This window comes from Corythoichthys intestinalis, chromosome 8 (assembly GCF_030265065.1).
Source record: "Corythoichthys intestinalis isolate RoL2023-P3 chromosome 8, ASM3026506v1, whole genome shotgun sequence".
NCBI classification, from domain to species: domain Eukaryota; kingdom Metazoa; phylum Chordata; class Actinopteri; order Syngnathiformes; family Syngnathidae; genus Corythoichthys; species Corythoichthys intestinalis.
Genome location: NC_080402.1, coordinates 49,193,105 through 49,217,054, shown reverse-complemented (window position 1 = coordinate 49,217,054; position 23,950 = coordinate 49,193,105). Strand labels below are relative to the sequence as shown.

At 39.3% G+C, this 23,950-nt stretch overlaps 1 protein-coding gene across 4 annotated transcripts in view; it reads left to right on the top strand.

Moving 5' to 3' along the window:
• LOC130921011 (mucin-2-like) overlaps positions 1-23,950 on the top strand; it is a 35,051-nt gene that overhangs the window by 7,303 nt on the left and 3,798 nt on the right. The window contains exons 1-6 of one of the 4 annotated variants that reach the window (XM_057844608.1): positions 856-944; positions 3,620-3,745; positions 3,824-3,985; positions 4,111-4,368; positions 4,555-5,436; positions 20,730-20,790. In XM_057844608.1, coding sequence (XP_057700591.1) covers positions 3,832-3,985; positions 4,111-4,368; positions 4,555-5,436; positions 20,730-20,790 — 1,355 coding nt within the window. In that variant the 5' untranslated portion in view covers positions 856-944; positions 3,620-3,745; positions 3,824-3,831. Of the gene's footprint in view, positions 1-855; positions 945-3,529; positions 3,746-3,823; positions 3,986-4,110; positions 5,437-20,729; positions 20,791-23,950 lie in introns of those variants that run through there. The other 3 variants (XM_057844605.1, XM_057844607.1, XM_057844606.1) reach the window with 3 other exon arrangements.

Genomic DNA, 23,950 nt, shown 5'->3' with positions numbered 1-23,950 from the left:
AAAAAAAATCATTGCTGCTCATTTAATGTTTGCAAAAAGGCACTTTGACACTCCACTGAAGTTTTGGCAAAATATTTTGTGGACTGATGAAACCAAAGTTGAATTGTTTGGGAGTAACATACAAAGTCATGTGTGGAGGAAAAATGGAACAGCTCACCAACATCAACGCATCACCCCACGGTGAACCATGGTGGAGCGAGCATCATGATTTGGGGCTGTTTTGCTGCCTCAGGGCCTGGACAAATTGCAATCGTTAATGGAAGAATGAATTCAAAAGTTATAATAGTTAAAATAGGATGGATGCTGCAACAAGACGATGATCCAAAACACAGAAGTAAATCAGCTTCAGAATGGCTTTAGAAGCCAGATATCCCAGGAATCTGGCTCAACTACAGCAGTTTTTTAGAGACGAATGGGCCAAGATTAGTACTGATCGATGCACCAGACTGATCTGCGGCTACAGAAAGCGTCTGGTTGAAGTTATTGCTGCCAAAGGGGGGGTGCACAAAATATTAAATGCGATGGTTCACTTACTTATTTTTCCCCCTTCTGTCACTGTGAGTATACTATCCTCATTAAAATATGAAAACCTATAAATGTTTGGGTGGTTTTAGTTGAAGCAGACACTGTTTTTTCATCAGTGTGATTTTGACAAAGATCAGATCATATTTGATGGTGATTTTATGCAGAAATGTGAGAAATTCCAAAAGGTTCAGATACTTTTTCATTCCACTGTACCAAGCTTATTAGATAGCCCCGAGCGCACTGCAGGCATGCACTTTTGACTCGGATCCAAACTGGTGGTTGAAATGACGGATAAGGATGTGGCAAGTCCAAAAATACAAACAGGTTAGTCCACACTAATCATGCTCACCCTTATACCTTGTGTACAACTTCGTGAGACCAAACGAGCCGGCTCACGCACGAGGAAACACTCAGCTGTGGTGAGAACACTTTTTTTTATTGCATTTCCATTAGCACCTAATTGGTAAGTTCTATCGTGTGTGCATATATACATATTAAGTACAATACTTTTAGATTTATCTGCATGTAAGTGCTTCTGTCATATTCTGGTCTAATTGTCAGCATAGTTATCGATAACCAGATGAATACTCTCGGGTTTTACAAGTATTATTGTCATGTTTAATCATCCTGCTATTAGGACATTTTTCATTTTGCATGCAACTGGCATGAATTCATATAAATTCAATACATTTTGAGGTTTTATTTTTGAAAGTAATTGCATATCATAAGGTCAAACAATATTTAAGGCACATTATAAAATTGGACTGGCCAGTGTTACATTTATGTATATTGCATTCATACACATACTTTTCTTGTTATGTCATTTTGCTTAGTTATCCTATCACATTTCCGCATTCTAAACATTAAATACTCAATGTTAAGTTACAGTGCCTTGCAAAAGTATTCGGCCCCCTTGAATCTTGCAACCTTTCGCCACATTTCAGGCTTCAAACATAAAGATATGAAATTTAATTTTTTTGTCAAGAATCAACAACAAGTGGAACACAATCGTGAAGTGGAACAACATTTATTGGATAATTTAAACTTTTTTAACGAATAAAAAACTGAAAAGAGGGGCGTGCAATATTATTCGGCCCCTTTACTTTCAGTGCAGCAAACTCACTCCAGAAGTTCAGTGAGGATCTCTGAATGATCCAATGTTGTCCTAAATTACCGATGATGATAAATAGAATCCACCTGTGTGTAATCAAGTCTCCGTATAAATGCACCTGCTCTGTGATAGTCTCAGGGTTCTGTTTAAAGTGCAGAGAGCATTATGAAAACCAAGGAAAGATGGTTAAAATTGACAGGAAGATGGATGCAGCCAAATACAGGAACATTCTGGAAGAAAAACCTGTTGGTATCTGCACAAGACCTGAGACTGGGACGGAGATTTATCTTCCAACAGGACAATGATCCAAAACATAAAGCCAAATCTACAATGGAATGGTTCAAAAATAAACGTATCCAGGTGTTAGAATGGCCAAGTCAAAGTCCAGACCTGAATCCAATCGAGAATCTGTGGAAAGAGCTGAAGACTGCTGTTCACAAACACTCTCCATCCAACCTCACTGAGCTCGAGCTGTTTTGCAAGGAAGAATGGGCAAGAATGTCAGTCTCTCGATGTGCAAAACTGATAGAAACATACCCCAAGCGACTTGCAGCTGTAATTGGAGCAAAAGGTGGCGCTACAAAGTATTAACGCAAGGGGGCCGAATAATATTGCACGCCCCACTTTTCAGTTTTTTATTTGTTAAAAAAGTTTGTTGTATGTTGTTGACTTATACAAAGTTGTTGACATTTTACTCTGTAAGTGCCATTGACGATGATAGACGTCCAATCACGTAGTGTCCACACATCCTTCTGCTGTGTATTAAAATTAGTTTCTCACTAGTAGGGGTCCAATCCATTTGAAGCTTCAAATGGATTGGACATCTAGCACCGTCAATGGCAGCCAAAGAGTTAACAGATAAACATAAAGCATTAGAGGAATAAATAATACATTAAAAAATAGGTACAAAATACTAAATATAGAAAATAAAATTGCCGCAGCCACAAAATTGGGACATCATAAATTAAAAAAAAAAAAATCATGAAAAGATAGAAATGGAGAAATAAAAGTTTAAGAAATGTATATTTTTTTAATTTATTAATATATTTTAAAATGATTTTATAACTCCTCCTTTTTATTTATTTCCTACATTTAAAAAAAAGTATGATTCACATTTTTTTGAATTTTTTTTCTCTTTATCACTCTCACAATTTTTAATATTTATTTAGGAATCTCTAATTAGTTGTTCAATTCTTCAGTTTTATTTTTCACATACAGAACATATATATACTATATATGTATTTTTTTATTTATTTCACTTTTCATTTACCTATGTATTCCCCAACGTATTTTCATGTATATTTCTTAAATGTAAATTCAGTCATCAAGTGATTAATCAACTTTGTATAAGAAAGCATAGTGTATTCATTCAGTGTTATCATAGTGGCATGTATATATTTATACAGTATTAGAAGTGTGTCATACAGTATAATCACCTACAAATACACAGGACCTTATACTCATATTTTTTGGTAAGATCATGTTTAATCATTGGACACTTTGAGGAAAATATGAGCATGAATTTGAAATATATTTAGTCATGGAACAATACTGAACGTTGACGTGGCTTAACCACGTTGTTGTTTAATCATCGTACTTTTAGTATACTGCACTCCTCCCAAAAGACGCATTTAACTCCATGGCATTTAGCACTTTGACAGGTCCAATTGTGGCTCTGCCCAAACTCTAGATCAGGTTTTGCATCCTTTGAACAGATAATTAAATGTGTTTCTACTCTTGTGCATGAAACACCTCAGTAAACCCAATGTACTGGTACTGTACTTTTTATCAATATGTGCAAATGTAAAGTGAGACAGTCATAAAAAAAAAGTAGGAACGAAAATGACTTTATTCTTCAAAGTACTGCATCACAAAGAAAAACAATTCTGCTGTTAGTATGAGAACAGTATATAAAAACACAACAACAGGTATTGCAACATCAATTCCGTGTCAGTGTTCGATGGAATCCTTCTTTTTATGCAGTTAGTGACTTAAAGTAATTTGCCTGGAGGTCAAGGAAAAAGGCAGACACAGTCACTTCTTCGCCCAGGTTGGGCTGCAGATTCCCCCCTCTTCGAGACGTTTTATCAACTGGATGATTTTGAACTGGTTGGTTTGTTTGGGTCCATCATAAAATATTTTTCAGAACTGTCCAGTCCTAAAAGAGTATTTTTATTCTCCCAAAAGATACTGAGATGAGGCTGGTGTTTATGCTGCATCTGCTCCTGGCAGTTCTGGTTCCGAGCCAAGGCCGCATCGTCTCCAGATGTGAACTCAAGAGGAGGCTTGAAAAGGCCATCATGCTTCCTCAAGGCATTGAAAAGTTCAGAGAGATCATCACGTCAGTAGGTGAGAACATTGTTGAGTGGTGTCATCATACTGTATGTATTTTGACTCCTGACATATTCAGCAAAGGAGACTGAAATGTAAGGGTTTGAACATGAATCTATGAATAAAACGTTTTTGCCATGCAGTGATATGTGAAGTAGAGAAGAGGTCAAGTCTGAATACCAAGTTGATCAAGACTACGTCTACCCTGCCGGTCTATCCTGAACCGACAACCACCAACACCACAAGACCCCCAGATCTGACAACCACCAACACCACAAGACCCCCAGATCTGACAAACACCACAACACCCACTGAACCAACAACCACCAACACCACAAGACCCCCAGAGCTGACAAACACCACAGGACCTACCGAACCGACAAACACCAACACCACAAGGCCTACTGAACCAACAACCACCAACACCACAAGACCCCCAGATCTGACAAACACCACAACACCCACTGAACCAACAACCACCAACACCACAAGACCCCCAGAGCTGACAAACACCACAGGACCTACCGAACCGACAAACACCAACACCACAAGGCCTACTGAACCAACAACCACCAACACCACAATACCCCCAGAGCCAACAACCACCAACACCACAAGACCTATCGAAATAACAACCACCAACACTACAAGACGTACTGAACCCACAACCACAAACACTACAAGACCCCCAGAGCTGACAAACACCACAAGGCCTACCGAACCGACAACCACCAACACCACAAGCCCCCCAGAGCCAACAACTACCAACACCACAAGACCTATTGAACAAATAACCACCAACACCACAAGACCTACTGCACTCACAACAACCACAGGACCTACTGAATCGTCAACTACCAACGCCACAAGAACCACCGAACTGCCAACAACCAATACCACAACACTCCTGGAGCTGACAAACACCACAAGACCAACAGAAACCTCAATCACCAGCACCACAAGACCTACTGAACCAACAACCACCAACACCACAAGTCCCCCGGAGTCGACAGCCACCAACACCTCAAGACCCACTCAGCCGACAAATATCAACGTCGTAACACCCACCAAACCAACAAACATCAGTATCACAAGACCCACCGAACCGACAAATATCAATATCACGAGTCCCTTCGTGAGACCCACCAGGGTTCCCCCTCGACAGATAAGACCCTCTGTGCCGCCCCCTCAGCCGATAGAACCTTCTGAACTGTCAAACGCCTCCATAGAGTTCATTGACGCTGACTCAATCCCTTTGGCACAGCAAATTGAGATGGATGCGTTGATGAAGCACGTGGATGGATTGTGGAGCACAGAAGACACAGGGAGAGGTGGCCCTGCGCGGCGGCCAAGGCGAGATCTCTCAGGGTCTTCCCGCACTTATTATGGACTCTTCCAGCTGTCAGATGCGGATTTCTGTTTCTACAATAATCCTTGGACATACAACTTCTGCATTACATCCTGCACTGGTGAGTTATCAAATCTACTTTATATTGATTTGACATACAGTGAGTCCCTGCAGTTGATGTTTGATCCACAAGTATGTCACCAGGACCAAATGCCTTTCCATTTTTTTATCCTCTTTAGTGCTTTTCTAACACCTGCCTTAATGAACAATGCGAACTCCTCCTGGTCCACCACAGTTACCTCTTTTATTTTCCTCATTGATCAACTCCTCAAAGTATTTTTTTTTTCTAATCAATCCAGCCCGCAACTGATTCCATAACCGGTCAACGGTCAATACATTTCCATCCTGCTGCAGATAATTTTCGATCTCTGTCTGACCAACCATTGGTACAGCCCATGCTTTGATAGATATCTTGTCTAGCCTTTGATACCTTCATCTTTTCCTATATCACATTTCATTTTCTTATATCCTGGGCTGTTTTGCTCAGTCCTGCCAGTGTTTCACTCCATTTTGGCTCCATGTGCTTTCACCACCCAATTAACCTGTCCTTCCTACCAGATCACATACCAAGTCTGCTAAATGAGCCAAACTGCAGTCATACAGTGGTGCAAATAAGTATTTAGTCAACCACTAATTGTGCAAGTTCTCCCACTTGAAAATATTAGAGAGGCCAGTAATTGTCAACATGGGTAAACCTCAACCATGAGAGACAAAATGTGGAAAAAAAGGCAGAAAATCGCATTGTTTGATTTTTAAAGAATTTATTTGCAAATCATGGTGGAAAATAAGTATTTGGTCAATACCAAAAGTTCCATCTCAATACTTTGTTATGTACCCTTAGGTGGCAATAACGGAGGCCAAACATTTTTTGTAACTCTACACTAGTTTTTCACACACTGTTGCTGGTATTTTGACCCATTCCTCCATGCAGATCCCCTCGAGAGCAGTGATGTTTTGGGGCTGTCGTTGGGCAACACGGACTTTCATTTCCCTCCACAGATTTTCTATGGGGTTGAGATCTGGACACTGGCTAGGCCATTCCAGGACCTTGAAATGCTTCTTACAAAGCCACTCCTTTGTTGCCCTGGCTGTGTGTTTGGGATCATTGTCATGCTGAAAGACCCAGCCACGTCTCATCTTCAATGTCCTTGCTGATGCAAGGCGATTTTCACTCAAAATCTCTCGATACATGGCCCCATTCATTCTTTCCTTTACACAGATCAGTCGTCCTGGTCCCTTTGCAGAAAAACGGCCCCAAAGCATGATGTTTCCACAGTGGGTATGGTGTTCTTCTAATGCAATTCAGTATTCTTTCTCCTCCAAACATGAGAACCTGTGTTTCTACCAAAAAGTTCTATTTCGGTTTCATCTGACCATAAAACATTCTCCCAGTCCTCTTCTGGATCATCCAAATGCTCTCTAGCGAACCGCAGACAGGCCTGGACGTGTACTTTCTTTAGCAGGGGGACACGTCTGGCAGTGCAGGATTTGAGTCCCTGGCGGCGCATTGTGTTACTGATAGTAGCCTTAGTTACTGGGGTCCCAGCTCTCTGTAGGTTATTCACTAGGTGTCCCTGTGTGGTTCTGGGATTTTTGCTCACCATTCTTGTTATCATTTTGACGCCACGCGGTGAGGAGAGAGTTGAAAGTCCGTGTTGCCCAACGACAGCCCCAAAACATCACTGCTGTAGAGGAGATCTGCATGGAGGAATGGGCCAAAATACCAGCAACAGTGTGTGAAAAGCTTGTGAAGAGTAACAGAAAACGTTTGGCCCCTGTTATTGCTAACAAAGAGTACATAACAAAGTATTGAGATGAACTTTTGGTATTGACCAAATACTTATTTTCCACCATGATTTGCAAATAAATTCTTTAAAAATCAAACTGTGATTTTCTGTTGGTTTTTTTTTTTTTTTTTGCCTCTCATGGTTGAGGTTTACCCATGTTGACAATTACAGGCTTCTCTAATATTTTCAAGGGGGAGAACCTGCACAATTAGTGGTTGACTAAATACTTATTTACCCCACTGTACATAATTACATACAGATATGTAATATTAGCAGAGGTGGGTAGTAGCACATTACGTGTACTTCGTTACATTTACTTGAGTAACTTTTTGAGGAAAATGTACTTCCAAGAGTAGTTTTACTAAGCCATATTTTTTACTTTTACTTGAGTAGATTTGTGAAAAAACAAAAAAACGCCACTCTTACTCCGCTACTTTGGGCTACACAAGAGTTGTGACATTTTTCCTCTTTATTCTACATACAGCATTAGATTTTTTTTTTTTTTTGCTCCCGATGCTATTGCCAAGAGCAGTGCTACTAATTTCAACAATGAGACGTCACAACAATAATCGCACCACTTCATTACACCAATCAGACGCAAGCTTGCCGTTCTATGATCACGCAAGCCTGTTCAATCTTGCGTCTTTAAAGCACCATAACAAATGAAGTATTTGACATAGAGCGCTGCCCTCAACATGAATCGGAAGCGCGGATTTAAAACTTTCTTCCAGTTTTTATTTAGCACCGAGTGACCACGGAAAACCGGAGATATGATCCTTTTAATTTCATCATAGTAACTATGAAGCAACTACAGTATTCACTATTCAAACTAGGATCTATTTTCTCCACTAAAGGGCATGGCACTCATACTCTTTGGACAAATAATGCCTCCTTACTGTTTTTTTCCCCCCTCTCTTTAATTTCTTTGGTTTAACGTGGTCATGTAATGGGTTATTATACAGCATCATTATAACAACAGTTTATTTAGATAAGTTTGTGCTGTGAGAAAAAAAAACATTGAAAAAAAAAAATCAAACAAAAAAAAGCAGTTACTCAAAATGTTTCTCATTACTTGACTATTGTTTTCACTGGGTACTTTTTTACTTGTACTTGAGTACATGTTTTGGATGACTACTTTTACTCTTACTTTAGTAATATTATTTTGATGTAACGCTACTCTTACTTGAGTAAACTTTTTGGCTCTCTACCCACATCTGAATATTAGAAACGTTGGCATAGTGGTTAGCATGTCTGTCGGATAGTTCTGAGATCAGTGGTTCAATCCCGGGCTCCGGCTTTCCTGTGTAGAGTTTGCAAGTTCTCCCCGTGCCTGTGTGGGTTTTCTCTGGGTACTCCGGTTTCCCCCCAAACATCCCAAAAACATGCATGGTAGGCTGATCGAACACTCTTTAAATTGTCCGTAGTTATGAGTGTGTGCGCGAATGGTCGTTCGTCTCGTTGTGCCCTGCGATTGACTGGCAACCAATTTAGGATGTACCCCACCTACTGAGCATAGTTAGCTGGGATTGGCTCCAGCTCCCCCGTGACCCTCATGAGGATAAGCAGCTTGGAAAATGAATGAATGAATATGTAATATTATGACTTTTTTTCTCATTCTCATTTTTCTCTTGAATCTAATAAATCTAATAAATTACGTTAACATTTTGACTTTTTTCTCACATGTAGAAATACGTAAAATTATGTTTTAAATCTTGTAATATTACAGTGTTATCACATTAAATCATATTCTCGTAGTCTTATTTTTTGTCTTTCTTTGTGTAATACTCTGTCATAGATATTGGACTTCCCGACTATAAATGGAAATTTTTGTTCACTTAATAAAATTGTTATTTGATAGCATACACAAATGGCACTATTTTGTGAAATGGTGCATAAACTGTATTATAGGGACTCAGGATTCTTTGAATCAATATGCAATTGATTAAGGCTATGATATTTTTCCTATGCAAATTGTATAGCAGAGGTGGGTAGAGTAGCCAAAAATTGTATTTAAGTAAGAGTAGCGTTACTTCAAAATATTTTTACTCAAGTAAAAGTAGTCATCCAAAAAAATGTATTCAAGTACAAGTAAAAAAGTATTTGGTGAAAAGAATACTCAAGTAATGAGTAATATTGTGAGTACCATGTTTAAAATTTTTTTAAACAATGGTATTTTTTTCTCGGCACAAAATTATCTAAATGAACTGTTATTATTATACTGTACTATAACCACGGGTGCACATAATTTTTTTGCCCAGGTTCTCAGAGGAGGACCTGGAGATGTGACTTGGTCCTCATTGAGCTTGAGAGCCGACCCGCCCGATGCGATAAATTCATGACAAGCTTTACTTAGAGCCAATTAACTTTAATTAATTATATTAACAATTAATGCTTGATTAACATCAACTGGCACAACAAAATTGCCATTACTTTAAAGTGAAATGTAAAGAAATAAGAAGCACCAATTCAAAATAAAGGGCATTATGCGGCTCCCACATTAACTCCAAGCCTTTTTAAAAGTGGGATATCCTCCTCATAAGACCTCATTGAACGTGCATGTTTAGCTTTGTAAAATGCGAGCAAAAACACGTTTGTCAGTGCATGTCGCTGTTCATTACCTTTATTCCGCCACTTGTCCATAGGGCGAGTGGGGTCCTGTTTGATATCGATAGTTTGCTTAATTGCCACATGCTCTCTGTTTTTTTCGTGCTTTTCAAAGTTTGGATGGCTGAAATTCTTTGACCCTACATAAAATGCGCTGCTCTTATCGGCGACATTGGGATTCTCACGGCACATTTTGTACCGCATTTCCGTGCGAGCATCATTTGCTTCTAGCCATGGTACCTCCTGTAGCCACTTTTCAGCAAAAGTCCTTTTTTTCGGTAGCTCCGGTGACGTCTCTGTCGTCTGTCTGTCTTTTGACGGGGGTGGGGGAACACGGAAGTAATTTAGTGATGGCCAAATGAAGCCTCATGAAGCAATGAAGCTTTGCAGCCAATTGGTTTGCACATGTAGCAAAGCTTCATGGTGCTTCATTTACCCTATGGCGCCATCAAGTGGTCTAGAAGCCCAAGAGGTCAACACTGTTAAGAATTCAATGGCTATTTGCTTAAGACAAAAGATATGAATGTGCTTGTGTTAGTAATTTAGTATGTGAACAAAATATAACAAGTGCTAAGGGTAATTTGTTATTCATTTTTATTTAGAAATAATAGCTTTCCCACAGTGGCTGGCTTTAAACAGTTTCTTTTTTTTTGGGAAAATATTTCACCAGCTTTAGAAAATATTCTTTCACAAGACACAGATGAAGCTGGGGTGCAGAGAAATGTGAGTGCCAGTTTATATAAATTTGGGTAGGTATTCTTTTGTGCCTCCCAGTACACTAATGGATTGTTCATTCTGTTGATGTTTGGTTCAGATAGGTACACACACACACTCACATTTATATTAAAGTAGTTTTTCTCCCTTACCTTATTGAAAGCAATCAAATCAAAATGTTCCCATACAGGGGAGGATCGCGCTTTTCGCGCAGGTTCCATCACAAGCAAAGGACAAGGCTCGAAAAAAGATTGCACTGGTTGCACTGTTGCGCACAGATGTAACAAGTACAGGAGCCCGAAATCCACAAAATGTGAGATAACAGGCGATCGCCATTGCGTTTTGCAACCAATTTATAGACCCTACTCACGTGACGTCACAGCCACGCCCCCGCGCCATGTTGTCCGGATACTAGTCATGTTAATGCATTAGCGCTTCGTAAATTCCTCCTATTATGGCGTGTTTTTCTGCTCGTTAACATTAATAATCAAAATGGTGAAGTCGTGTGTGGCGGTCGGTTGCAAAAACAGAGAAGATAGACGGAGAGACTTGAATTTTTACCGTATTCCAAGAGACCCGAAGAGGAGACCGAGATTGACTGCTGCAATTCGACGAGAAAACTGGGCTCCAAACGACTACCACAGATTATTTAGTAGTCATTTTATATCTGGTAAGATGCATTTAATATATATTTAGAGGGTTTTGAGCTGACAACCACAATTAAGATCATTGCTAGGCTAATCGCCGACAACATACACTCAGACGTTGTGAATGAACTACCTGAAAATATATAATTATAAGGGGATAATCAGACAGTTGTCATACAATTAATTTACAATTTCACTATTGAGGTCAAAAGCCAAAAAATAAATTCAACTAAGGACAATCTGGAGTAGTGCTATCGCACTTCATATTTATTACGTATTATATATGTATATAGTGAGAGTGCTATCGCTAATCCATATAAACATTAAAAGCCCTAGCTCCATTGACAAATGACATGAAATACATTAGACTTGACAGTGGATGTTAGCAAGAACAAAAGATTTTGAATTGAAAATTTCGTAACTCACCTTCCGAGCACAAGATTCCTGCCGAATTTTCGTGTACGAGGACCTGTTTCACCCAACCAGCAACATAGCATTTATAAGCCTCCAAGCTCTTAAAGTTTTTCAAACTTTCGTGAGAATAGGCTGATTTTGTGTGGACAAGATAGTTGTAAATATCAGGATATCAGATGTCAGGCGAAGCCAGCGTGTCGAAAAACATCGATTTAGGCATCAAATACGGATCTGGCGAATGGATAAACTGAAGCTTTTCCACGTAACGCCTTTTATGCAACGGATCCAATGAGTTTACAGCGTCAGATAACACCGGGGCTTCCATGAATTGCTCTATAACTTGCTCGACTAATTGAAAACAATGAGAATAGGTCTGAAAAAGAGGTACAATATGGCGGCCAGAAACAGCGACACGCCCATTTTGTGACGTAGGTGAGTAGGGTCTATACCGTAGTCTGTCCTGTTTTTGCAATGTGCGCCAAACGTTGGATCACTTCCGAAGCACTCACGAGATTCAGCCGGCCGCCGGCCGCCGGCAAGGCTTCCCACGTCATCATTTCCGGGTTTTGCCGAAATGAAGCGCGCCTCGCTACAAGCTTCGTGGAAACCCCCCTCCCATTACTCGACACAAGCTTCGGAACCTCGGCTCATTTCGTCCCATCACTAAAGTAATTACTCAGTGTGGCCTGCCTCTTCAAAATTTTGAGAAGTTATTTTCTCGTGTCCGCCGCAAATACACTGGTCAGCCATCGGTACGCAAAAGCGTATGGAAGCCGTTGAGGGCCAGCGCATTTGTCTACGTCCAGTACGCATGCGCGCATGCGGACCACTTATGTGCACCCCTGACTATAACCCATTATATAAGCACATTAAGCCCCCCCCCCAAAAAAATCATTTAATTCCGGCGAGAGATTTTTTTTTTTTACAGAACTGAACCGTCATTCATCCAAAGAACATGAGTGCTCTCCAGTGGAGAAAATAGTTAATGATTTGAATAGTTCCTTCAAAAGGTCCTATTGTGAAATTAAAAGGATCATATCTCCGGTTTTCTGTTATCAATCGGTAACAACTAAGCTAATGCTACGGTACATGTATTTGTATTGAACCGTTTCGGTACGTGGTGCTCGGTTCGGAACGGTGGCGTACCGAACGAGTTTTTGACATAATGTAACCCTTACTTTTCGAGGCTGTGAGTCGATCGGGTTACAGTTTCTTTGTGTAGATTATATTTACTCCGTCTTCTCTACTATAATGAGGACCAACACGGTAGGACAGTATAACCCAGAAAAGTCAAAGGCGCGACACATGGCCGCCGCGAAAACGCAATGAAACGCGGGTGTTAAAGTCAATCAGCCAATGCATACCAGTTGCAGTGCGGCCGCGTGTTAGATGCGTCCCAGAAGCGACTCGACACGATGCACGCGAATAGAATGGCAGAGTTTATTATTTGACGCGAGACGCGACCCTCCTGCGTCAATACTACTACCGGTAGCTAGGATCGGGCAGACCGGAAGTCACTCGTGTAAAAATACGGTGGATCCAGTCGATTTTCAAACTAATATGCAATCGTAACCCACTTTTTGAGTCCATCAGATCTCTTGAGTGGTCGATTGGGGCACAGGTGACTTGTCTTTGTTGATTTACTACTGTCTTCTCTGCTATAATAATAACCAACACGGCCCCGTGTTCAATACAAAACCCTCCTACCACAACAAAACAAGTAGGAACTAATATTCACATAGGAACTAAAGTTATACAACATAAAATATACAATATAAATGAATACTACATCACATTTGTAAAATATAAAAACATAATAAAATAAATAATAGCCCATTTAAATAAAATAAATTGAAACAAGCTAAAACACCTGTAAATAAATAATAAGAATAATACACAGATCCTGCTTACACAATTAAATTTATTCATTTCTGTGTGGCCCTTGAACTTGAGAAAATCCACCAATAAAGCTTTTGAAAAACGTTCATAAGAAATTAAAAATGATTCATTGCGGCATTTCATTTGTAAAATACATGTTAAAATTTTGTCATTGGGATTGCTTTTCTTTTTAGCGCAGGACTTCTTTTTTCTTCTTTCTTTCAGAAAGAAAGCTGACCGATACGCAGGGTCTGAAAGGCAAATTGTTGTTGGATTATCCATAAATACCCGTTACTTTTTGAGCAGAATCCTAGCTTTGTATAGGCTAATGTTCGCATTGTTGAAAGCACAAGGGTGTGTAATAAACAACTAGCACATTTATATTTTGCATTTTGTTTTCTTACTGTACCGAAAATGAACCGAACCGTGATCTCAAAACCAAGGTACGTACCGAACCGAGATTTTTGTGTACCGTTACACCCCTAGTAACAACTAAAACCTGGGAGATGGAATCGCTCTATGTCAAATACTTACTTTTTTACGGTGCTATAAAGACGCCATGTGATTGACATGCTGGCATGATCATAGAACGGCAAACTTGAGTCTGATTGTGTCAAGACTGGACAAGGCAGGACTGAAACGCAGAGTTTTCTTGGTTAAAAAAAAAAATTACTGTATTTCAAAATTTCTCACTTCAGGTAAAAACTAACTAGGCAGGTTCTTAAACAAAAATTCACTTAATCAAGGAAGGCAAAAACGTTATCCGAAACACAAAGTAGCAAACAAAAAGGCTTACATACTATTCAGGGTCAGATTCATTTCTTAGGCTGTGGACAAAAGGTTGGCTTGGGTGACACATCTGCGGACGATTACAGTTTGGCACAAAACAAAGGGGAGACTGATTATATATACACACACAGAAGGTAATGGGGAACAGGTAGAAACAATGGCGTACCGCAAGCAACACGTCACTTTTGCTCATTAATATTCATGACGTTAGCAATTTTTGCTAGGCGGGTCAATCTCCCGTTTGTCCTTAATAGTAAATGCATGGAAATAGTGTACGAATCAGATGTTTACTGACCTAAACCTACCAATTATGTCCGAAAATGATGTCCCTGGTGCCAAATTCACTGGTAAAGATATGGAAGAACAAACAAATGTTTAGTTAAAGAGATGACTTGAGTGTTGAGGGCTGAAAAAGACGGGAAAAAGAGCCGACTTGATCCAGAGTTAGCTTTTTTATCGACACCTTTTTCTTGTGTGCATTGCCTTATGCCACTGACAATGACATCCTACTGTTTCAACAATCTATCCTTTACCACAATATGCCCTGACTTTCTTATATATTATATCCTCTGGTTATCTTACGTCTCTGGCCGTTCTTGGGGGTAATTTACATTGCTATTATTGTGTAGCGATTGCAAATGCTACCCAGTGCCAGTCAACGAACACTTTTAATTTTTTCATTCATAACAAATTCTATAATTTATTTACACTTCCCCCTTAATAAAAAGTTTTGTTTTTTACAACAGAAAGATTTTTTTTTTAAATTTCAGGTCATTCATTGTCAGACTGAAGCAGCACAGAAAAACATCACATTGAAAAATAAGTAAAAATATCAAAATGGCTTACCTCTTTGTCCTCTGAAGGACCATGGCCAAAATGTTTACTGCATATTAAATATGAATGGCTCCACCTTGCTGGCGTTAAACTGGTCTTTTGGACGTCTGCGCAAGTTGATCCATTCTTCACATTTTTTTCTTCCGAGTTTTTCGAGAAACGAGTGAAGAAAACATCCTTCACATGTCGTAATGTCTAGAGTCGTTTCTACAAATTCCATAGCAGCAGTGTTTGATCGGCACGTTCTTTTTTATTTTTTTTTGAAAGATTACCGGAGATAACAAGCAGAAATAACATGGATTGTATCCGAGCGCGTGTCTATAATGACCCACTTCCGCGTTACGATGGCGACGTCATGGTCTAAAAATAGCGTTCGTAGCAATTGGTGATTAGGGAGGACATGAGGCAGGGCAAGTGCTCTGAAACAAGGAGGGAAAGACCTACAAAATAAAGCAGGAAATAATTGAAAAATATTTGACGCAATTAACGCACATGCCCCGCTCAAACAGATTAAAATGACAGCACAGTGCAATGTCCACTTGTTACTTGTGTTTTTTGGAGTTTTGTCTCTGCTGGCGCTTGGGTGCGACTGATTTTATGGGCTTCAGCACCCATGAGCATTGTGTAATTATTGACATCAACAATGGCGGGCTACTAGTTTATTTTTTGAGTGAAAATTTTACAAATTTTATTAAAATGAAAACATTAAGAGGGGTTTTAATATAAAATTTCTATAACTTGTACTAACATTTATCTTTTAAGAACTACAAGTGTTTCTATCCACGGATCGCTTTAACAGAATGTTAATAATGTTAATGCCATCTTGTATATTTATTGTTATAATAAACAAATACAGCACTTATGTACCGTATGTTGAATGTATATATCCGTCTTGTGTCTTATCTTTCCATTCCAACAATAATTTACAGAAAAATATGGCATATTTTATAGTTGATTTGAATTGCGATTATTTACGATTAATTAATTTTTAAGCTGTAATTAACTCGATTAAAATTTTTAATCGTTTGACAGCCCTACTATGAACCTAATTAATTGATAGGCTAAATGATCAATGCAAAATAAATCTGTATTGACTTATACTGTTTCATATGTATTGGGCAGGTGATACACCGTTTGATTCAAACCTTTGTTTTCGAAAACTACTAAAGAAACATTTTGAAAACTTCCAGAATTAATGTCAGGACATTATTAGCAAATTAAAATTGCAATATTTGAACACAAATTATATTAACATACTCACATACATACTTTTTACCTCGGCTGTGATTAATGTACGATTATCTGAAAAATGTCTGCGTAAAGGCTCCAAATAAAGTATTTTAAAATAAATAATTTGGAAAACAAATAAATACATTTTAAATAAAAGTCATCAGCTAATCAAACATGCATTTGAGGGAAAAAAATGGACCGGTGTTTGGCAATTCCTTACTACGCGGCGAAATGTGCTACACAATGCTCAGCGCGCTTGCGCAAGCATCCGCACACGTGCGCACATCGGTTAGAAGCGGTGAATACTCACTATTTATGTTTTTCTTTTGTTTTTTAGTACCTTTTCATTGCCTGAAAAATACTTTTTGCATGTATTACCCTCTCATACTTTTTTAACCATTGTGATTTTTGTGTTAGCTTTGAAGCAGTGACCACATTAGTCACGTAGCATATTTAAACCGTCCTTATTTGATATAACTACATTTATGTATTTTCTTAAGGCATTTTTTTAGTACGTTCTGCCTATATGGATCCAAACAAAACAAGTTGAAAGCGCACGGTTGTACTTTGGGTGTCAATATTCGACTCATGTAGACGTTTCACCGATGTAGAAGATTTTGGCAGAACACCCACAGCAGACTCAGTAAGTGAAAAGAGATAAATGTAAGCCTTAACCAGTGTTGCCATGTATTACTTGAAAGAGTAATTTAATTAGTGAGTACGCCTGAAAAATGTATTCTAGTTATTTAGTTGATTACTTAATTATCAAAGTAACTAAGTTACTTTAAAAGTAATTTATCAGTTCCTTTTTACCAATTTTTCTTCCTATGCCACCTCAATAAAAGAATGACAACAGAAAAATGTCATCGCATGTAATTGACTTACCGATAATTTAATTTAATTAAAGGGGAAGATCTGAATTTTTCACATAAGGCTACATTAGTCGATGGAGTTGATTTCAACCACCACTGACTCGCGCTGGCTTAGTACCTTTAAAGCCCTGAAACTAACAACTGACAAACTGCATGGAATTTGTTGAAATCAACTCAACCGACTAATTAAACCCCACTAACTCGAAGATTAAGCCTAATGTCAAAAATTCTGAATTTCAAGTTATGGTTAACAGCATATCAGTGTCATTGTAAAATAATGCAAATTGACTGCACAATAGTCAACAACACACAAATGAATTGCACAGTGCAATAAAAAAAAAGGTGGGGGCGGGCGCACGGTGCACGCGCACAACCCGGATGTACGCCGTACACAAGCGGTCAATTTGGCCACAAAACGTGTCGGCAACTAAGCACTTTACACTCGATCGGACTTACAACACATCCCAAAGATGCTAAACGAACACGTCACCTCACGGCATAAATGTGCAACACGAATATGATGTAAACCAGGGGTGCTCAATCCTGGTCCTCGAGAGCCCCTATCCAGCTTGTTTTCCATGTCTCCCTCTAACACACCTGAATCAACTAATCAGGATCGTTATCAGGCTGCTGCAATGCTAGCTGATGAGCTGATCATTTGATTCAGGTGTGTTAAAGGAGGGGAGACACAGAAAACAAGCTGGATAGGGGCTCTCGAGGACCAGGATTGGGCAACCCTGATGTAAACAATGCTTGCCAACTTGGAGCGATGACTGCCTGTCGTTGCAACGAAAGCTACGAAACGGCCCCACATGTAAGGGGTCCAAACTGTCGCTGATACGCTCCAGAATAAATGAAAAATACTCACATTCATTCGTAGATGTACACAGATCAACATTCCCTCACACATCTCAACACTCGGATCGAATGTGCACACGAACTGGCAGCTTGGCCCACGCTGCGTGTGACTTGAGACCAAAACAGGAAGTAGCTGTGAGTGGTTACCATGGAAACACATACCGGGAACCTTTCAAGCATTTTTCTAATCATAAGGCTTTTCGTATATGACAACAATATTCGTCATTCTACATACATTATCGGCAATAACAAAATAGTAATGCACAGACACTAAGGAAACTAACTTTGATAAGATTACCGGTTTGGAAAAATAATGCGTTAGATTACTCATTACTGAAAGAAAATAATCAAATTACAGTGTTACCGAAAACACTGGTCTTAACATAATGAAAATAATTCACTTAATAATGGGTTGGTCAATACTATCCTTACAGTATTTAGGAAAACGAAATTACAAAAAATTACTTACATAACTGAACTTAAATAAATAAGGTTGCTTAAAAGTACGGCTGTCAAACGGTTAAAAAATTTAATCGAGTTAATCACAGCTTAAAAATTAAATAATCGCAATTCAAACCATCTCTAAAATATGCCATATTTTTCTGTAAATTATTGTTGGAATGGAAAGATAAGACAAGACGGATATATACATTCAACATAGTGTACATAAGTACTGTATTTGTTTATTGTAACAATAAATCCACAAGACGGCATTAACATTAACATTCTTTCTGTGAAAGGGATCCACGGATAGAAAGACGTGTAATTCATAAAAGATAAATGTGAGTACAAGTTATAGTAATTTTGATATTGCCATCTAGTGTATTTGTTGAGCTAAACTTAATGTTTGAATAGAGTATTATTTTGCAAAGCTATTTTGATTGGGAATGCCAGATCTCTTTGCATTGAGCGCTTTTCTTTTTGTGAACATTATTTTATTTTTGAGAGATAAGAATATTATTTTTGTTGTGCTTTCACTAAATGATACTGTAGCGACATAAATGTTCTTAACTGCCCAAATGCATGATGGGATTTTGAGCAACCATGAGTCACAGTGGTTGCTGCAAATGGTAAATCTTCTCTGCGTTGAGTACAATACATGGTATTCAGAAAGAGATCATCTCCAGGTATTCTCTCCCATGTCGCTTGCCACAATCGTTATAACAGTTGTGGAAGAAATGCCGCCGCTTATTCCGTTAAATAGCGCGGCTCTAATAAATGCCTGCGTTACCAATTCGCCCTTCTTGGTAATTGGTGGTGCTATGGACCGGAGATTCATGTTGGTTCGTTGTCGTCGATTGGCTCGGTTCGTCCGATTTCCTCCTGAGGAAGACGGCGGCGTATATATAAACACCGAGAGGCGTTGGATGGCTGTTTGTGGGTACTTTTATTAACAAAACAAAAGCATGTGGGGGACACAGCACTTGAGCCTGCGCTAACTGCGCACACTCTCTACTCTCTCGCTCGACCACTTTCTTCCTCACTGCTCAATCTGGCAATGCCGGTCACATTGAAAATAACAGCGGCCCCCTTGGCGGGTGCCGGTAACACCTGCGTCCACTCCACTTGCTTGTCTCTGCCCTTCGCTCTCAATATACTTCAAACGGCGCCATTGTCGTGTGTTCGCGGCAATGCTTGAGTGGGTCATTCCGCTATGCGTTAATTGCGTTAAATACTTTAACGTGATTACTTTAAAAAATTAATTAATTTTGACAGCCCTACTTAAAAGTTGAGCATCCTGAAAAGTTGGCAGTGTTATGTCCCTACCGTCCTACGCCTATGGTTTGATGCTGCTCATTTACAACCGACAATAATTGATTCCCTTGTGCAACGGAGGTTTGCTTGTCACAACATAAATCACATAATCTAGACTTTTATGAGTTACCGCAAATGATCACCAACGGCTGCTACAGTGACGCCTTCGCCAATGAAGATGTTACATTGTAAAACAAAACAATAGATATTGGTAATATCTCTGAACTTTTGTACATACTTTTACGAACTTTAAAAATTTTGTAATATGTAAATTGATATAATAAGATATTCACAGCTTGGCCCTCCTGCTAATCTTCACAAATCTTTAATGAAAAGTGCTTTTACTTGACAAGAATACAAGTACAAGCCAGAAAGTGAGTAGAAAGGTATTTAGCAAGACTACGAAAAGACAACAAAAAGAAGGTTAATCGCCTAAACAGTAAAAATAGACAGAATTGCATGGTCAAAGGTCCAATGAAAACAACAAATTTAACAATTCTTCAGAGCTCAAACATGGAAATGTACTGTATGTTCATTGACATTTTATTATGTTATTTGGTCCAGTGTAAAAAACTCGTTAGACGGGATGTTTTTATCGTTACGTGGTCATTTATTATACCTTATCTCCAGTAGTTTCTATTTTTTACAACATCTTGTCAGGTTTACGAGTGATCTCTACTAGAATCTTCCATTATCACGTTGTTGTCTGCTGTCAAGCTTGCTGTTTATCAGCCGGCTAGTGACGTTAACTACTCCTCTATTAGCATGTCTGATAAGAAGCCAAGCTTTTGGGCCCCGGATAAGGTACCAATAGGTGAATTTTTCGATAAACCCGTTGTTATTTTTTTTTTTTTAACTGAAAATTTTGCGAGTTAGTGAGTTCACAAAAGATGATATATGGTCAATCAATAGGGATTAACTATGTATCAATGTGCTTTTTTTGTATATAACGAGCTGTTTTTCCTTTTCAAGCGTTCATCGATGACGACATCACGGATGACGTCAACTGCTTTGTGAACAGTCACTTTTGGGTGTAAGTGATCGACATGTCAACTCATGACAAATACAGTGGTATGATAATGCAACTGAACCTTTTGGAATTTCTCACATTTCTGCATAAAATCACCATCAAATGTGATCTGATCTTTGTCAAAATCACACGGATGGAAAAACAGTCTCTGCTTTAACCAAAATCATCCAAACATTTATAGGTTGTCATATTTTAATGAGAATCATATGCAAACAATGACAGAAAGGGGAAAGATAAGTAAGTGAACCCTCTGCCTAAGGAGACTTAAGCCTGAGTTATACTTCCGCGTCAGACCTACGCCGTCAAGGAAGAATCGAGTTACGACCCTACGCCGTAGCCTGACGCGCACCTCTCGATTTTTGTAACCTTCGCGTCGCGTAGACGCGTATGACGTAGCGAAAACGGACTGTGATTGGTCCGCTCAGACTGTTGTTTCCGGTTTACCGCGAAAACACCGCCATTGTACAATAGAATCAAACATTGTTTTCTACACGCAAAAATGGACCAAGCCGACGGGAGTATCATCGAAGAGCAAGTCTCGTCAAGAAATTATTATTGTGATTGCCAAATGGCAAGGTCGGCGATCGAAAAAATAAATAAATGGAAGAACCACCGAGACGTGGGTGGTCGGAATCGAGTGGCCACACGAAGCGGTGACCCAGTCAGCCAAAAACTGCCAACTTTTTTATCACTTTATGTCGTATTTTTGGTTGGTGCACTTCATCATTTACTGTGTACATATGTTTCAAGTATATGAAGAATAAAGCACAGATTTGGTGTCAAAAGAGTTGTTTTGATCTTTAATTTTCAATAACAGACAGTTCACACACACAATACATCATCACTGATTGAGAGTGCCTCGGTGCTTTTTATGATAACCTTAAAATCAAGCCTCCCAACGCAGTTTGGGAAGTTCCCTAGACGCCAGAAATCTGCTATGGCTTCCCACTGGCTGGTTGTAGGACACGGCAAACAAATCAGGCTGGAGGGCTTTGCAGACCTTGAACGCAGTGCTCGACGCCAGTTTGAAGCTAGCCGCCACAGCTAGCTCTCTCCACCCGAGTCTAAAACTCTCTATGCGGCATCAAAAGTCGGCCAGACCGCCTCAAAACCGTCTTCTGCGTCGCCTGCCCGTCAACATTTGTATGTTCCATATTTATTCAGTGTTGATGAGCAGAATATTTACTTTCAAGAGTTCCATCTTGCATTGTTTATTTTTCTCCGACTAGCGGAAGTAAACAAGCATGCCCCAAAACCGTACAAACATAACGCCACGTCCCTCTAGTGGCTTGGCGGTGAATTACAGAGCAACGCGTTCCCTCACTGCAGAACTATCGAATGTCGAATGACGCCGTAGTCGCTACGCCGTCACCGCAACGCGGGAGTATAACTCAGGCTTTAAAGAGCAATTGTGACACATTTTTTACCAAACAATTTAAGTCAGGGGTGTGCTCAATCACTGGTCAGTGGTTTAAAGCTGCCCTGCCCTCTATAAAACACACAACTGGTAAGAATTGTCTTGATGAGAAGAATTGTCTTATGTGCATCATGGCTTGGTCAAAAGAGCTGTCTGAAGACCTGCGATCAAGGATTGTTGATTTGTATGAAGCTGGGAAAGGATACAAAACCATCTCTAAAAGTCTGGATGTCGACAGTCAGAGAAGTTGTCTGCAAATGGAGAGAGTTTGGCCCTGTTGCTTCTCTCCCAAGGAGTGGCCGCACACAAAAGATGAAGCCAAGATTTCAGCGCAGAATACTCAGAGAGGTTAAAAAAAAACAAAAAGAAACCTAGAGTGTCTGCTAAAGACTTACAGAAATCACTGGCACAGTCCAATATCTATGTGCACACATCAACTATATGTAAAACTATAGCCAAGAATGGTGTTCATGGGAGGACTCCATGGAGGAAACAACTGATGTCTAAAAAAAAAACATTGTTGCTCGTTTAATGTTTGCAAAAAGGCACTTGGACACTCCACTGAAGTTTTGGCAAAATATTTTGTGGACTGATGAAACCAAAGTTGAATTTTTTTGGGACTACACAACATCACGTGTGGAGGAAAAATGGAACAGCTCACCGACATCAGCACCTCATCCCCACCGTGAAGCATGGTGGAGGGAGCATCATGATATGCGGCTGTTTTGCTTCCTCAGGGCCTGGACAACTTGCAATCATTAATGGAAGAATGCATTCAAAAGTTTACCAGGATATCAGACAGTTGAAGGTAAAAAGTGGATACATGCTACAACAAGACAATGATCCAAAACACAGAAGTAAATCAACTTCAGAATGGTTTCAGAAGAAGTTCTAGAGTGGCCAAGTCAAAATCCAGACTTGAACCCCATTGAGATGCTTTGGCATGACCTATAGACAGCGATTCATGCCAGACATCCTGGGAATCTGACTGAACTACAGCAGTTTTGTAGAGAAGAATGGGCCAAGATTAGTCCTGATCTATGTGCCAGACTGATCTGCAGCTACAGGAAGCATCTGGTTGAAGTTATTGCTGCCAAAGGAGGGCCACAAAATATTAAATGTGATGGTTCACTTACTTATTTTTCCCCTTCTGTCATTGTTTGCATTCTATGCTCATAAAAATATGAAAACTTATCAAATGTTAAATGTTTGTGTGGTTTAAGTTAAAGCATCACTGTTTTTTCATCTGTGTGCTTTTGACAAAGATCAGATCACATTTGATGGTGATTTTATGCAGAAATGTGAGAAATTCCAAAAGGTTCAGATACTTTTTCATACCAGTGCAGTAGTTATGACTGTAAATATGTACATTTTATAAAGACAAAAGTATTGGCACATCAACACACCGACTCTCTGAAGAGGGGTGAGTTTAAATCAAATTACAGTATTGAAATTTGTTCCAGTCAACCACACAAAATGAAGAATCTGTCTGTTTGCAGATGCAAGCAAAAATGACAAATTAAAGTAGTTTAAAAATGGACATTGTTGGCATTTTTAATTTTTTTCACAAATCCGATAACATGACATCAGAGTTCATGAAAACTGGTGTTAAAAACAAACTAAACATTCACATAAAGCGCAGTGGGAGAGTGGTTAGCCTTACAGTTCCGAGGACAAGGGTTCAGTCCTGGGCTGCGGCAGTCCTGCGTGGAGTTTGCATGTTCTCCCAGTGTCTGCGTAGGTTTC